The 16,922-nt window shown below is 36.7% G+C and overlaps 1 protein-coding gene across 5 annotated transcripts in view; it reads left to right on the top strand.

Moving 5' to 3' along the window:
- MACROD2 (mono-ADP ribosylhydrolase 2) overlaps positions 1-16,922 on the top strand; it is a 2,109,916-nt gene that overhangs the window by 1,456,296 nt on the left and 636,698 nt on the right. For all 5 annotated transcript variants that reach the window (XM_065522745.2, XM_045364082.2, XM_005568324.4 and 2 more), the window contains one exon: positions 2,459-2,489. In XM_065522745.2, the coding sequence (XP_065378817.1) occupies positions 2,459-2,489 (31 nt within the window). The remainder of the gene's footprint in view (positions 1-2,458; positions 2,490-16,922) is intronic.

Genomic DNA, 16,922 nt, shown 5'->3' with positions numbered 1-16,922 from the left:
CCACAACTGAAAAACTCTAAGAAGGTAGAGGTAAAATCTTACCTTCCCTACACCTTGATGGCTCAATACAGCAGTTCTCAAACATTTCTTTTTCTCTCCAGACATGAGATATATGATGCTCACATGTTTAGTTTGCTCCCATGGAATTCCCGGGGCTCAAGCTGTAAACTCACTTTTATCCCACTTAAAAGGTACAATGGAACATGGCTGGCATGGCACAAATATAGGGATGACTCTTAATCGTCTCTAATTTGAATTTTTAAGTAGACTATTCCTGAACTCTGAGTCCTTTCTAATCGTAACAAATATACAGTAAGCTTGCAGTTGATTTTCAGAGTAATGCCTATTGGTAGTCTTGGTGAATGCCCGTAAAGAGACTTTGCGTTACACTGTTGCTTCATGATCTGTATCACTGAATGATTAAGTCAGTCAAGAACATTCTTCAGATGTTATTGGCACCTCAAGAACCCTCGGAATCAAAGCATTGACTCATAAATTTAATTTAAAAAGAGCAGCTACTATGTTCCAGAAACTGTTCTACTTTCTCTTTATAAACAGTAGAATTTACTATTAATAGTAAAGGCTTCCACAGGAACAGAAAAAAGCATATATCGTTTTACAGACATACAGTTGGGAATAAACAAACTTAGGCTATGTAATAGCGTTAATAGAAATAAAAGGCAGTATACATTTAGCCAAAAGATATGAACAAAAAGGACTTAGATATTTTATTATTATTGACCTCAATAGTAATGTTAGTTATTATGGTCCATAGCAGCTGCAGTTTTTAGATTCTATCATAGTGCCAGTAACTTAAAAAAAAATTCTGTCATTAATTCCAACAGCACATTTCTTTTTTTCACTTTTTGTTTTATAGATTTAGGGGGTACAAGTGTACTTTTGTTACATGAATATACTGTGTAATGGTGAAAACTAGGCTTTTAGTGTAACCATCACTCTAACAGTGTACATACACTGTACCCTTCAGGTAGTTTCTCACCCCTTGCCCCCTTCCACCTTTCTGAGTCTTCAATGCATTATTCCACTCTCTATGTCCGTGTGTATTCATTTCTTAGCTCCCACTAAAAATGAGAACATGCGGTATTTGTCTTTCTGTGACTGAGTTGTTTCACTTAAAGTAATGGTCTCTAGTTCCATCTATATTGCTACAAAACACATGATTTTATTCTTTTTTGTGGCTGAGTAGTAGTCCATCTACCATCTTTTTCTTTATCCAGTTCTCCACTGATGGACCTTAGGTTGCCTCCATATTGTTACTATTGTGAATAGCACTGTGATAAATGTAGGAATAGAGGTTTTTAAAAAAATAATAATTTCTTTTCCTTTGAGTAGATACTGAGCAGTGAGATTGTTGGATGGAATGGTAGTTCTATCTTTAGTTCTTTGAGAAATCTCCATACTGTTTTCTGTAGAGGTTGTACTAATTTACATTCCCACCGACAGTCCAGAAGACATTTCTGTATGGTGGGCATTATCTCCATTTTACAGTTGAAAAATACAGACCAGAAAGAGTAAAACAATTTGGTTGAATTTACACAGAAATCCATTGGCAGAGTAAGTTGCCACACCCAGACCACTTTCTATAGCTAGAAAACCTAATTTAGAGTGAAATGTACATTTACGTTTGTCAATTCATTTTTTTCAATCAAATTCTTTAAACACTGCAAAGCAAAATATGGCATAAGCAGTAGTGTGCTGGAAAATGTTTAAAGACTGGCTGTCAAAAAAGGGGTATGTTTTATATAAGCTTCTTTTAAATTTTACTGACATAAAGAACATGTAGCACACAATTTACATATTATAATAATAATATATGTAATACTCTTTATTATACATTCTAAATAGTTGATTGATTTTCACAGAATGCTTTTGTTGAATTTTACCTAAAATGTTTATCCATAGCCAGTCTGTGATTTTAACTGTCTCACAATATGGGTCATGAATGTAAATTGATGTTTTCAGATTTTAAGCAACTGATGTGACATCATGTACCATGGAGGTGGGAAGAGAGACTTGTGTAGTATTTCACTGTACACATACGACAGACATACGTAATCTCAAGAGCATAGGTAATAGTCAGATGTGCAAAGTAATTAGAAAGGGATGAGTTCTGACTATTGGTTATCTGTGTTTTGATATCATTTATTTCATTGTAGGTTTATATAATTTAATTTCTTAATAATAGCTGTTTAACAGTTGCTTCACAAGATTCCTGAAAACTTAGCAGTTGGTTCTTGTGAGCTGATATAACTGCTGATAGGGAACAGTTACTAGCTAATCAAATATCCCCATTTCCAGTGTCCCCTACTCCAACTCCTAGCTCTGAATATGTAAGTAGAGGGCATCCCATTATCAAGCAAAATAGATGTTGAGATAGATGATGTTGAGTAGATTTGTTTCTTTAATATTTATTGTTATTTTTGTGGTTTATTCACAGGCATTTCCCTGCATCTCAACAGGCATTTATGGTAAGTGATACAGCTTTTGATGATGTTTGTGTTTCTTTATTTTGCTGTTAAATGCAGAGATTAAGTGAAAAAATAAGAGGTTCTCTGATGAATATATTTTGCTGGGATTTAAATAGACAAAAAATGCTGGTCAAATCCCATTAAAGAATGTCATGAGGCTATTCAGATTCTTTTGTGTTCTTGAATTTTGTTGTATTGGGTATCACATGAAATTATTTGATACATCGTGGCTTGACGTTTTTTGTTAAACAAAAAATTTGGTTCTAGTAGGATTGACCTCTAATATTTCTTTAATGAAATCAAATTTATTCTCAGTAGAAAGCATAATGTACATAGAGTTTAGCAGCATCATTAAATTGTTGCTATTTACAAAATAAAAGAAAAATTAAAATGCACACATATGCATATATCTGTGTTTTCAAATTTTAAAAAGCCCAAAGAGTGACTTTTACTAAATATGAAGAATTTTAATAAACTGCCAATTTTTTTCTGCATAGTGATGGATTGGTTTAAGTAGTGAATGCTTCACTTACAGAGGGAAGCAAAATGTTTTTTAATCACTTGTTTTCACTAGCCTAAATCTCTCTAAATATTCTTCCACCTACCTGCAAGAACGTTTTTTATAATTGTTTTCAGACCATTAATAAGTCTGTTTTATAATGTTAAGGATTTTCTGATCCAAGTAAAATAGATTACATTCTTTCTGAACTCAAACTTCTCACATGGAAGCTGTCAGCTGAAGCATAAAATATGTATAAATCTAATATATAGGTATATATTTTAAATTCATTATTACAGGGAAGGACTACCTAGATTGATGTCAAATGTAGGAGCTTTACTTTTTTTTCTGAATCTGGCATTTCTTTTGAAGATCTTGAGCAAAATAAAATGGGAAATGTAGGCCTGAACCAAATTAAGTGAGAAAGAATTTTGTCACACTATTTAAAAATTTAAGGTGTGCCTTCTTCCTCTCCAGATTCCCCTACAGCCTGTCTTTTTGGGAACAGGATGAGCACTGGGCTGGAGGGGGCTAAACTAGACCATCTGCACAATTATCCCCATCATGGCCATTCTTTCTGCCTTACAGATGCCCAATAACAAACCTTAAATATTTGCTTAAAGGAAGTATTATGTACAAAGTTATGCCTGGCAAATACCCTAACTCTATTTCGCGTTAGTCAAACCAAACTTCATTGCAGAAATGGTCTTTATTATAAGAATGTTCTTTCATTGCAGTCTTGATTTTCCTTGCCAAAAAAACAAACAAAAACCCAACTGCCTACACCAATACTATGTACATCATTTTCTATGTTTATTACCTTGTCAGAGAGTTGAAGTATGTTTTGCTTCTGAGAATCTTATGGTAATGTGTAAAGAGCCTCAAAAAGGGAATTGATGTAATATATATGGTATACTATAAATAGGGGAGTGGTGGGAAAGGAAAACAGAAAAGTAAAGGAAGATAGGAAAGGACCATAAAATAGAGGCTCCAATATGATCATGTCAATAGATGCAGAAAAAGCAGTTGATAAAATCCAGCATCCTTTATAATAAAAACCCTCAACAAAATAGGCATAGAAAGGACTTACATTAAAGTAATAAAAGCCATATATGACAAACCGACAACCAACATCATCCTGAATGGGGAAAAGTTAAAAGCATTCCCCTTGAGAAATGGAACAAGACAAGAATGCCCATTTTCACCACTTATATTCAACATAGCACTGGAAATTTTAGCCAGAGCAATCAGATGAGAGAAAGAAATAAAAGGCATACAAGTGAGAAAAGCAGGAAGTTAGACTGTTGCTGTTCTCTATAATATGATTATTTACTTAGAAAACTTAAAGCTCACACAAAAAGTTCCTCAACCCAATAAACTAATTCAGTAAAGTCTCAGGATACCAAATCAATGTACAGAAATCAGTAGCACTGGTATAAACAACAATAACCAAGTTGAGAATCAAATCAAGAACACAATCCCTTTCACAAGAGCTGCCAAAAAAAAAAAAAAGATAAAATATTTAGAATTATACTTAACCAAGGAGGTGAAAGATCTCTACAAAGAAAACTATGAAACACCGCTGAAAGAACTCACAGATAACACAAACAAATGGAAATATATCCCATGCTCATGGATGGGTAGAATCAGTATTGTGAAAATGACCATACTGCCTACAGATTCCCACCAAAATACCATCATCATTCTTCACAGAACTAGGAAAAAAAGCCTAAAATTCATATGGAACAAAAAAAGAGCCTGCATAGTCAAAGTAAAATTAAGCCAAAAAAAAAAAAAAAAAAAAAATCTCGAGGCATGACATTACTCAACTTCAAATTATACTACAGGTCTATAATTAACAAAACAGCATGGTACTCCTATAAAGTAGGCACATAGACCAATGGAACAGAATAAAGAACCCAGATATAAAGCCAAATATTTACAGCAAACTGATCTTCAACAAAGCATACAAAAACATAAATTGGGGAAAGGATATCCTATTCAATGAATGGTGCTGGGAAACCCAGGAAGCCACAAGTAGAATGAAACTGGACCCTCATTTCTCATTTCACACAAAAATCAACGCAAGATGGATCAAACACTTAAATGTAAGACCTGAAACCATAAAAATTCTGGAAGATAACATCAAAAAAACTCTTTTAGACATTGGCTTAGGCAAAGAATTAATGACTAAGACCTCAAAAGCAGATGCAACAAAAACAAAAATAAATAATTGGGACCTAAATTAACTAAAAAGCTTCTGAACAGCAAAAGAAATAATCAGCAAGCAGACAGTCCCCAGAGTGAGAGAAAATATTTGCAAACTATGCATCTGACCAAGGACTAATACCCAGAATCTCTACAGAACTCAAACATATCAGCAAGAAAAAAAAAAAATCCTATCAGAAAGTGGGCAAAGGACATAAATAGAAAATTCTCAAAAGAAGATATAGAAATAGCCAACAAACATATGAAAAAATGCTCAGCATCACTAATTATCAGGGAAATACAAGTTCAAACCACAATGAGATACCACCTTACTCCTGCAAGAATGGCCATAATTAAAAAGTCAAAAAACAATAGATGTTGGGGTGGATGGGGTGAAAAGGGAACACATTTACACTGCTGATGGGAGTGTAAATTAGTGCAACCATTATGAAAAACAGTATGGAGATTTCTTAAAGAGCTCAAAATAGAACTACCATTCGATCCAGCAATCCCACTACTGAGTATTTACCCAGAGGGACAAAAGTCATTGTATGAAAAAGACACTGTCACATGCATGTTTATAGCAGCACAATTCACAATTGCAAAGATGTGGAACCAACCTAAATACCCATCAACCAATGAGTAGATAAAGAAAATGTGGTATGGATATACCCCATGGAATACTACTCAGCCATGAAAAGGAATGAAATAATGTCTTTTGCAGCAATTTGGATGGAGCTGGAGGCCATTATTCTAAGTGAAGTAACTTAGGAATGGGAAGCCAAGTATTCCATGATCTCACTTATATGTTAGAACTAAGCTATGAGGATGCAAAGGGATAAGAATGATATCATGGACTTTGGGGACTTGAGGGTGAAGGGTTGGAGGGGTGTGAGGGATGTAAAATGTCTATTGGGTGCAGTGTACACTGCTTAGGGGACGGGTATACCAATATCTCAGACATTACCACTAAAGAATTTATGCATGTAACCAAAAACCACATGTACCCCCAAAAATATTGAAATAAAAATAAAATTTAAAAAAAGTTTAAAAAGGCATTTTATTTAATCACTATAATACAAAAAAAGCAGAAGAAAACACATTTTCCAATACAGTAGCCATAACTTAAAAACAGTCAAGAATCTCATGAGATCTATGATATGATATTTATCTACCTATACTTCATTAACAATTCACTTAAAATTTGTTAACACACAATGTAATAATTTAAACACACACACAAAAGAATTGCTAGGTCATATTATATGGATATGGTTAACTGTATTGTGAAACACCAAACTGTTTTCTAAAGTGATTGAATCAATTTATACTCCTACCCACTCTACCCACTCCGTTTGAAGATCACCATGTTCCCTGTCCTCCCCAGTGTCTGATATTGCCAGTCTCTAAAATTGTTGCCAATTTATGGAGTGTGAAATTTTATCCCATTGTGGTTTAAATTTGTGTTTTCTTGATTATTAATAAAATGAACTTTTTAAATATCAAAAAAAGAGTCTCCAGAGTGGACAGTAAGAACTAACTAAAATCTAGAGTGGATCATGTTCCATTTTAATCTGTGAAGAATAGGGATTTCACCCTAGAGAGAGAAACGTGGTTCAAAATATAATAACTGGTTCAGTACACCATTGTGGCAAATGGGAGGGAAATAGCAAAGATTGCTGGGCATGGCATTAGTAGAGTGAGTCACGTTAGCTGGCTTGGAGGGCTGTCACCAGGGAAGTTTAGTCATTTTCACAATGCTAGGTCATAGAAAACACTTCTTAAGTCCTGGCTACTTGACTCTTTCCCCTCTGTTTTTTGGTAAATTTAAAAATGAGACTGATATACATAAAGGTTGCGTGCCATATTGGTTTTGGTTAGTCCCACTGGGGTTGAAACCTAGCTTTCCTTTTAGCTTCATAACATCCTGTTTCAGTAACTTTAGATGGCTACATCTCTGTGGTTTATAGACCATTCAGCATTATGCAACTTGAAAATTACTTCATATGTCCTGCATTAGTCCACTGTCATGCTGCTGATAAAGAAATACCCGAGACTGGGCAATTCACAAAAGAAAGAGTTTAATTGGACTCAGAGTTCCACAACCCTGGGGAGGCCTCACAATCATGGCGGAAGGCAAGGAAGAGCAAGTCATGTCTTACATGGATGGCAACAAGCAAAAAGAGAGCTTGTGCAGAGAAACTCCCGTTTTCAAAACCATCAGATCTCATGAAACACATTCACTATCACCACGGTAGCACGGGAAAGACCCACTCACATGATTCGATCATTTCCCACTTAGTCCCTCCCACAATATGCGGGAATTATGGGAGCTACAAGAGGAGATTTGGGTGGGGACACTGAGCCAAACCGTATCATTTATGGTTTATAGACCATTCAGCATTATGCAACTTCAAAATTATTTCATATGTCGCTGGTGAAGTTAAAGCTTTCTTAGTCCTTGCTTCTTTCCCAGGATCTGTATATTACAGACGAGTTTTCTTTATCTTATTTGGAGCCCTCCTCCTCCTTCTCCATTAACCAGATAAGTTTTATTTCATCTCTTTTTTTTTAGGGTTTGAGATAATATTTTATTTAAAGAAAGTGGTCCATAGCTGAAAAGAAAAATTTTACAAAGCAAACACAACTCCCAACATTTTTGTAAGTCACACTAGAATGAGGTAGATAAGGTTTTTAGAGTCATTTCCTGGTTACACTCTTTTTCTTTCTTGTTCCATATTCCAAATCTCACTAGATTTTTTTTTTCTAAAATATCACTTGGTGCATGTTTCCCATATTCCCAGGAGCCTTTGATCATATTCTATGGCTTGCAGATTGATATTCACTCTTCCTAGCCTGAACAATGGGCACTTTCTATATCTCCATAAACTAGTGCTTTCAAAATGTGTGAGAGGGAGGGAAATTGGTGTGCTAAGGATGTAAATTAGTGTGCTAAGAAATTTATATATACCTTTGCCTTTGCATCTTTAAAAGGAGGATTTAATTTGCAGCAGTTCTTAAAGTTACTTGATGATAGAAACTATTATATACTCAACCTTTCTCTGGACTAGTGTTTTCTTCAGAATATAGTTTGAAAAATTTCTTGGTGCCCATCCATCATGGTTATATCTTCTGTGACCCACATGTACATGATCTGATAAATGTAAGAACTTGCCATTGCACAATGAGGTCCAATCTTGGGTCCCTTCCTGAAACTTACTCCTTAACACCTCTTCCCCAAGGCACACACACCAAATTCACACATAACATCACCACCAGTGTTGTTTATCTCACGCCCCAAACAGAAACATGCCAAGCACATTTAAGGAGACTGAAACATTTTTTTAAAGTTTTATTTTAGGTTCAGGGGTACATGTGAAGGTTTGTTACACAGGTAAACCTGTGACACAAGGGTTTGTTGTACAGATTATTTAATCACCCAGGTATTAAGCCCAGTGCCCATTACCTTTTTCTGCTCCCCTCCTTCCCCTCAAGTACACCCCAGAATCTGTTGTTCCCTTCTTTGTGTTCATGACTTCTCATTATGTGGCTTCCACTTATAAGTGAGAACATACGGTATTTGGTTTCCTGTTCCTATGTTAGTTTGCTAAGGATAATAACTTTCAGCTCCATCCATATTCCTGCAAAAGACATGATCTCATTCATTTTTTTATGGCTGCATGGTATTCCATGGTGTATATGTACCACATTTCCTTTATCCACTCTGTCACTGATGGGCATTTATGTTGATTCCATGTCTTTGCTTTTGTGAATAGTGCTGCAATGAATAGTCACATGCATGTGTCTGTATAGTAGAACGTTTTATATTCCGACAAAAATTAGCCACAGTAGTAGGCGCCTATAATCCCAGCTACTCAGAAGGCCAAGGCAGGAGGATTGCTTGAACCTGGGAGGCAGAGGTTACAGTGAGCCAAGAGGTTACCATTGCACTCCAGCCTGGGAAAGAAAAATTAAACTCCATCTTTAAAAAAAAAAAAAAAAAAAGAATGATTTATATTCTTCTGGATATATACCCACTAAATAGAATTGCTGGGTCACATGATAGTTCTGCTTTCAGCTCTTTAAGGAATTGCCATACTGCTTTCCATAGTGATTGAACTAATAATTCACACTCCCACCAATGGTGTATAAGTGTTGCCTTTTCTTGGCAACCTTGCCAGCATCTGTTATTTTTTGACTTTTTAAGAATAGCCATTCTGACTGATATGAAATGGTATCTCACTGTGGTTTTGATTTTCATTTGTCTAATGATAAATGCATTGAGTTTTTTTACATCAGCTTGTTGGCCACATGTATGTCTTCTTTTGAGAAGGGTCTGTTCATGTCCTTTGCCCACGTTTTAATGGGGTTGTTTTTCTCATGTAAATTTGTTTAACAGGCTGAAACTTGATCTGCAGGAAGTCTTCCTTGAGTATGCCAACCCTTGGTGGTCATTATGCTTTCTGAAATTCTTTAGCATTTGTGTCAGGATGATTATCAATTGCTTCCTCATATTGCTCCATCGATTTCTGTTTATATATTCTGGGCTCACAGCCGGTTTGGAATTTAAAGAGCAGGAATTCACTTCTGCATATTCTTTGCACACCCATTGCCTAGCAAAGCACTGTGTCTATAGGAGAAGCTCAGCAAATCTTTGGTTCATGACAGCAGTAATGATTGTAACCCAAATTGTTGCCTAACTGAAGATGTAGAAAACAGAATTCTTGATTGGCAAAATAACAGGTAAAGAAAGCTACCCGGTTGGTATTTTCTTAATGGACAAACATCTCTATTCTAGGAAAAACCAATGTGTTTTTAAAAGGCATTCTCAAACTGGAAATGCTATTTGTAGGTATGGCAGTGTCTACCCTGTCAAGGTAAAATGGAAACTCAAAAACTTATTCAGTTAGAGAGCCAAACTAAATACAGCATTTTACTTCAGTTAAAATAGAACCCCTTTGTGGTTTATTACAGCTGAACCCCTTTGTGGTTTGTTACAGCCCATGGAACAATGGTCACTCACGAACATACAGGTCAGCTGGCCATCCAGGAGGCCCTGTTCTGACTTCTCCCAATGTACACCAGACCCAGCCCCTCTCTCCAGTAGCTGCAATTGCTCAGACACCTGTTTGCTTTGGAGTTACCTTCACTTTTAAATTTATGCCCCATAAATTCACTATAATCCTAGTTCTGCTATAACAAAATTTTGAGGATGGCAGAGCTACCTTTCAAATGGATTTGGTTATTTAATCACTGAGATGATTTTATAACAGGATAATTTCAAGAGTGGGCATACCCATTTCCTGCAAACTCGGACCTCAGCATCACACTCACAGTGTGTCTGGGGGACCTGGCCAGGAGCCAGTACTTTGGGGGTGCTCAGGACCCTGGCAGAAGCTCTCCTAGCCTTCTCCCATTCCGCAGCCCTATAGCCACAAACCATCAATTGAGCCTTTTGCAAGACACAGCCTGAGGAATATCCTCAATGTGATTAACCTGATTTAAGGAGGAGACAGGATGAGAGGAGGCGCTGCCTCCTTTGAAGTTCCCCTGGAAGAGGAACCAGACTTTTCCACTCTGACATTCAGTGAGCACTGTTGCTGCTCCAACGTGATGTTGCCAGGATGGTTCCACAGGGCACCAGACCACTTGCTTACACTCAGGATGAAAAGCCTCGTTTGGTCAAATACCAAAGAAAGCCCTGTGCTACTTTTGGAAAAATAGATCCAGATGAGGCTTTCAGGGCTTGAAATCCCTAGATTCCTGTTAAAATTTTGAATTGGCCTCTAAAGCAGTCTCTAAACAGATCTGAACCTCCCTGATGGACATTTCAGATCTCATGCGTGCTTTCTGCCCTTTGAGCCCGATTTGGACACTCCAATGCTAATAAGTTTAACAAAAGAGGCTAGACATGATACATAGCAATGGAATTTTTACTGAGAAGTGAATGGCAAAAATGATTTTAGTCAATTTTATGAGAGTCAATATAGTTAACAGAAATCAAGTCTTGGCTGAAAAGTATTCTGTGAGTACTTAAAAATTTGGAAAATATTTTCCCTGGAGAACAAGAAAAACTTTGAAGTTTGCTTTCCAGGTACGACGTGGCATATGTAGAGAGGAAGGAATTTCAGACATTGAGTTACTGGCTGTAAATCTGAGGAAAAATTGAAGTGCAGCATAGCTTAGCTGAAGCAGCTCTCGTGTTTATCCAAAATAGTTTTGCTATCAACGTGGAGTGCCTGTTTCTATCAGATCACCTGATCTCTCTCTGCTATCCTCCAAATGCTGGCAGGCTGCAACTTTCTAATTGAATCCCTCATTTGCATTCAAGTTTGCTCTGCTTCTAACTGGTAAAAAGGAGCCCAGCGCAATGTTTTGTTAACCTTATATCTACTTGGCAAATATATTTATCAGTACATCTGTCTATATTCACAGACATGACTTGCAAAAAAGTTAGGGCATTCTCCAATGGCAATGCCAAGGGCATGCTCTTCATCAGCGTTAAATGCTGACAGATTTGAGAAGGTGTGACAATCATTGCTGTGCATATTTACAGAGGAAGGAAGAGTTATCTTATGTAATGCATTGGGAACCAGAGCAAAACTGACAAAAATATGCACCCCTTCCTATTATCCCCCTAAGGGTTCTCCTCCTGCCTTTGGCTTTTTTCTCTTCCCTTTGATATTTCCATTTGCTTTAAAAACTTCCTCTCAGATGGTCTAATGATGACTCTCTTCACTGTCATAAAATCTCTGCTCTGGCAGCCTAAGTTTTTTGTCTTGTCAAAGTATTCCCGCTATAAGAAATGTTATCATTCTTGGCAAAGCAAAGTAACATTAGAATCAGTGTAACTTACTTCCCTTGGGAAAATGCAGTGGTGGGGCCAAGCCCTTCTCCATCATAGCCCATTTGAATATCATTTTATGAGCTAACACTTATGAGACAGTGGAGAGAGAACTTGACAGACAGCAAAATTCTGGCTATTCAATGGTTTCTAACCCTGAGTGCTTATCATTTGGATAGGGAAGTTTAGCTAACATTCTCATGCACATAAACACTGATACATACATCCCAGAATATATGGTACAGACTCCTCTCATGCTTTCCATACCCTGCCCAGGTCTTTAATATTAAAATGACATCAAACTAAGAACCCAAAGGACTAACTTCACTCTGGAAAATAATCTCAAGTGACCAACTACAAAATATGCTAGGTCAGTGTACATAAAAATGGCAGCGAAACCCAAAGTCAGGATTCCCCTAGGGGACCTGACAAAAGAGATGAAAATCCTGGAAACTTAGTTTTTCTGGAATGCAGCTGCAGTGAGAAACCAGTGTCAGTCTTCCTGATGTTCTGTTCCAGATGAACAATTTGGGAACTTAATGAAAAGATTAAGTGTTTCACTGTGCAATATGTGCATGGAAGAAACTTGTATGTGGGCCCTCTAACTATATAAAAATAAATAATTATAAAAGAAAGCAAAAATTAAGAAGAATTAGGTGATTCAAAAAGTAATAAAGATCACAACGGTCTGACTGTTTCTGGGGTTTGGAGGTGCACTCCCTTGTAGTTGTTTCAAGGTAAAAATGTGATTGAAGCCTGGAAGGCATCAGTGAATTCCCACCCACCCTTTCCTCAGATGTATCGCTTATTGTTATGCTATAATTTTTAAAAAATGATTTTCTGAATAGACAAAACATTAAAACATTAAGCCTTTTAAGGAAAAGAAAAACTAAGCTAGGAAATTGCAGAGCCAATCCATTGAGCGGTAACTCTGGGAATATCTATCAGGTACCTTGTACAATAGGAGCACTGTTAAAAATTCCTTTCTAAAGAACTGTTTTGGAGTGTTGAAGAACCGGCCACACTTTTACTTTGATCACTGAAATAATTTCTATGTCCTTGCTTGTTTTTCTCATCTAGTCTTGAATGACATTCCTTTTTCTTGCTCCTTATACATACTTGTATCTAAAGGGTGAGCGTAAATAAACATAGCTCTCTTCAAAAAGGACTTCAAAAATAATTTGACAGTTCTTAGAGAAGTCAAGTGTGTTTCGCTCCTTAGGACAATGACTTTTATGTCAAATCCTTTTTGGTCAATGATACTATTTTAAAAATGTATTGTGAAACGTATGTGAACAAGACTGTATTAGTTAGGGTAAGGTTAAACTGTTGTAACAAAAAGACTCCGAAATAGACTGGCTTATTGAATACAAATGTTTATTTACCACTCTACTAACAGGATGCATTCTGCTTGTGGAGGATTTGTTCCACTCTGTCATTCAAGGAGCCAGGAATCTACCGAGGTGTCAATGCCTTCCCGAAGGTATTGCTCTCATTTGCTTACTCACCCTGGCGCTGGCAAAAGATGTGTATATGGCAAGCATACCTTCTATCTAATGGTCCGTCTACCCAAAGTAGCATTCATCACTTCCACTCACCTTCCATTTAAGAGAAATTGCTCTTGTGAGCAGCGTCTACAAAGGATGTTGGAAAATTTAGTCCATCTTGGGATCTACACATCTGACTGCAATTCTATTACATGGAAAGAAGGGAATATCACATTTTGATGGACTTCTAGATATTTACCACCCAAGGAGAAAAGAAAAACAAATTAAATCACACAGGTCGCTCGCAGATAATTTAGTTTAGGGGCAGTGTCGGCTACCCATAATGGGTGCTTGCCTTGCAAGAATAGTTGGTAATTTTGATGGCATATACTTTATTAAAATGTCTTTATAATACCGAGTGCTTACAAATTTGAAAGTATGAAATTTTTAAGGCATAAGGACAGTGATCTATCATTAGTTGTCAGACACTATATTTAGATATTTAGACCTTACCTCAATTGTTTACAGTTTTCGGAACCAAAACTCCTTGCAAAATTTTCAGGTACATCAGTGCAAACTAAAATCAATACATTGAGAGTGAATACATAATTGCATCATTTGTTACATTCTAATTCTGGCCCATTTCCATAGAAATCCTTGGAGGGATCAATTGCAATTTGTTTCTGCAATACCCTGAGGCTCTGAGGCCACAGTCATCCATAAACATACCAGGAGTCCTGAACAGATATGGATTAACATCCTGTGTACCTAGGAACTCTGGGGAAATGTGAGTTTAGGGCAGAGTTTGATCAGAGTTGAGTGGAAACATTACAGAGAAAGAGAGAGAAAATGATAATATGAGTATGAATCTAAATCTCCTGGATAGTCAAAGGAAGTCTCCTTAGAATCTTTAGAGCTGAAGATAATAGTTCATACCTGTTTCCCATTTCAGCCACGAACAACAGGGAGAGTTTCCTACAAGTGACTGCAAATTGAACTGAAATTAACAAAATCGACATGAAATTACTTCACTTTGTACTTTATTGACCTGACTTCATTTCTAAATGTTCTAAATGAATCCAGTTTTACCAAAACATTCCTAGATCTTCTTAAGCAATTGCATTTTTGGTAAAATGCACTTTCCCTTTACTTGAGATTTCCATTCTGATCATTGTGACTTAGCTTATGAAACTGGGCTCTAAGTTCTGTCACTGTTATATTCCAGCACCTAGCTCAGAGTAGGATGCAGAGTAAATCTTAATAAATATCTGTTTTGCGGCTAAAACATACATAAATAGCTCCCCAATGTAAGGAAGCTACTGGCCTGTTCTGTCTACTCTGGAAACCACACTCTGGATTCAATAATTACTGAGTCTATGACACCCTGGTTTCCATTTTTTTGCTTACTTTAAGGAATGATTTCATTTAGATTTTAAGAGGGTAACAGGAGAGTCAGTTAATAAAAATAGAGCCTAATCTTTTATATATGGTTAATTTTTAAAGCGGTTTCACAGAGGTACACAACCATCATCATAATCTATGTTCATCATGCCCAAAAGAAATCCCACATTAGCTGTCACTCTGTCCCCTCTCCCTCAGCCTTAAGCGACTGCTAATCTACACTTGGTCTCTATAGATTTGCCTATTTTGGGTATTTCATGTAAATGGAATCATAAACTATGTGATCTTTTGTGACTAGCTTCCTTCATGTAGCATAATATTTTCAAAGTTCATCCATGTTGCTGCATCCATAATTAATTTCTTTTTATTTAGTGTTCCTTTGTATTGATGTTCCACATTTTGTCTGTTCATTCAGGATATTTGGGCTCTTTCTACTTTTTGGCTGTTATGAACGATGTTTAGATGCAGTTAATTCAAGCATAATTACATAGCTAAATATACACAATATAAATGTAACACAGTGGTGTTCTGTAGTTAATTTTTAGTCTTCCTTGCTGTTTCCATTTTTTGCTCCCCCAGTTCCTCTCAGGCCTCTCCAAAGCTACTTTTGCTTGATGGCTCTGGTGTCCTGCTGGCCTATGCAGTGATGTAGGTTTCTTGAAACATGGTCTGTATCTCTGCGTATAATCAGTCTGTACACATCACCTCAGAGTTCTCTTAGAGTACCAGAGAACGTCGTGGAAGGAAAGCATGTATCAAAGTGGCTTTGGGCATGGACTTCAGGCTCCCATAGATTTAGGTTCAAATTCTGAGTCTCTTATTGGCTGTGTGGCCTCATGCAAATTGCTTAATCTTCCTAGGCCTTAATAACCTCAATTCTAAAATGAGGTTAATAGTGGTATAATTATTGAGGTTTTGTAATATGAGGTTAATAATTGTAAAATGAGGTTAATAATGAGGATAATATAGGTAATAATGCCTATACCATGGGGTTGTTGCAAAGATTAAATTGAATAATGCATTAAAATGCTTATCATAGTGTCAGATGTATAAATATAAACATTTAACAATTATTATTACTATTATTTTTAATAGTAACATTATTCTTGTAACTGCTGCTGTCATTATTGTCCTGCTAGTAGATCCTGAGTTCTTTTAGGGCAGGGACTTTGATTATTTTGTTCACTGCTATCACTTACATTCTAGGACTCTGTCTACACTATTGAACAAATACTTCACTATTTGAAGAAGGCTTTACTTTTGTTCTGAATGAAACCAGCCAGTGGTCCCTTATGATGAGAGCCACCTTGCTTTCTGTTTGCTTGAATTTGCTGCTTTTATGAAATCCAGGTGCCTCATCTCAGTCACCTCTGGGTCCTGTGGTATAGCCTGTGAGTTCAGCTCTCTGGAAATGAAGCCTGTTTGTAACATTATCACACCACGCTTTCTACATAACCACTGTAGCCAATTGTTTAAAAAATAGTCAACTTGCTTAAGCACTTCCAAGCTCCCTAAAATTTAACTAAGTCCTAAGAATAAAAAGGAAACATTTTGTTTTGACTGTAAATAAATACAAGCTTTCCATGAGAGAGAGAGTGACTGTAGTTATCTGTGGTCTGAAATGTGAAGTTATGTGTTGTAAGACAGCGGATTCTTACGGACAAACACAAATCATGTTTCTCTGTACATAGATTTTAAATGCTTCCTTCTAACCCAGGGCACCCAGGGCAGTAGATAACAGTTACCCTGCCACTTAGCTTACAGAGGGGAAAAGTCCGATTTTTGCGTTTTGTTTCCCAAAATACCCAGAAAGCTTGCACAGTTTTTCATTTTTAAGATCATAGGCTCTTGGAGCTGAAAGGCATTTTGGAAATCCTACTTGTCCTAGATCCTTATTTTCCTGGCTGGAAAAAATGAGACCCAGAGTTGCTGAGTGACTTGCCTAGCAACATCCAACTAGTTCATGTCAGAGCCGAGACCAATGCCCTGTCCGG

The sequence above is a fragment of the Macaca fascicularis genome, chromosome 10, assembly GCF_037993035.2.
Source record: "Macaca fascicularis isolate 582-1 chromosome 10, T2T-MFA8v1.1".
Classification (NCBI taxonomy): Eukaryota; Metazoa; Chordata; class Mammalia; order Primates; family Cercopithecidae; genus Macaca; species Macaca fascicularis.
Note: the sequence above shows the minus strand (reverse complement) of the source record. Positions and strands in the feature narration are given on the sequence as shown.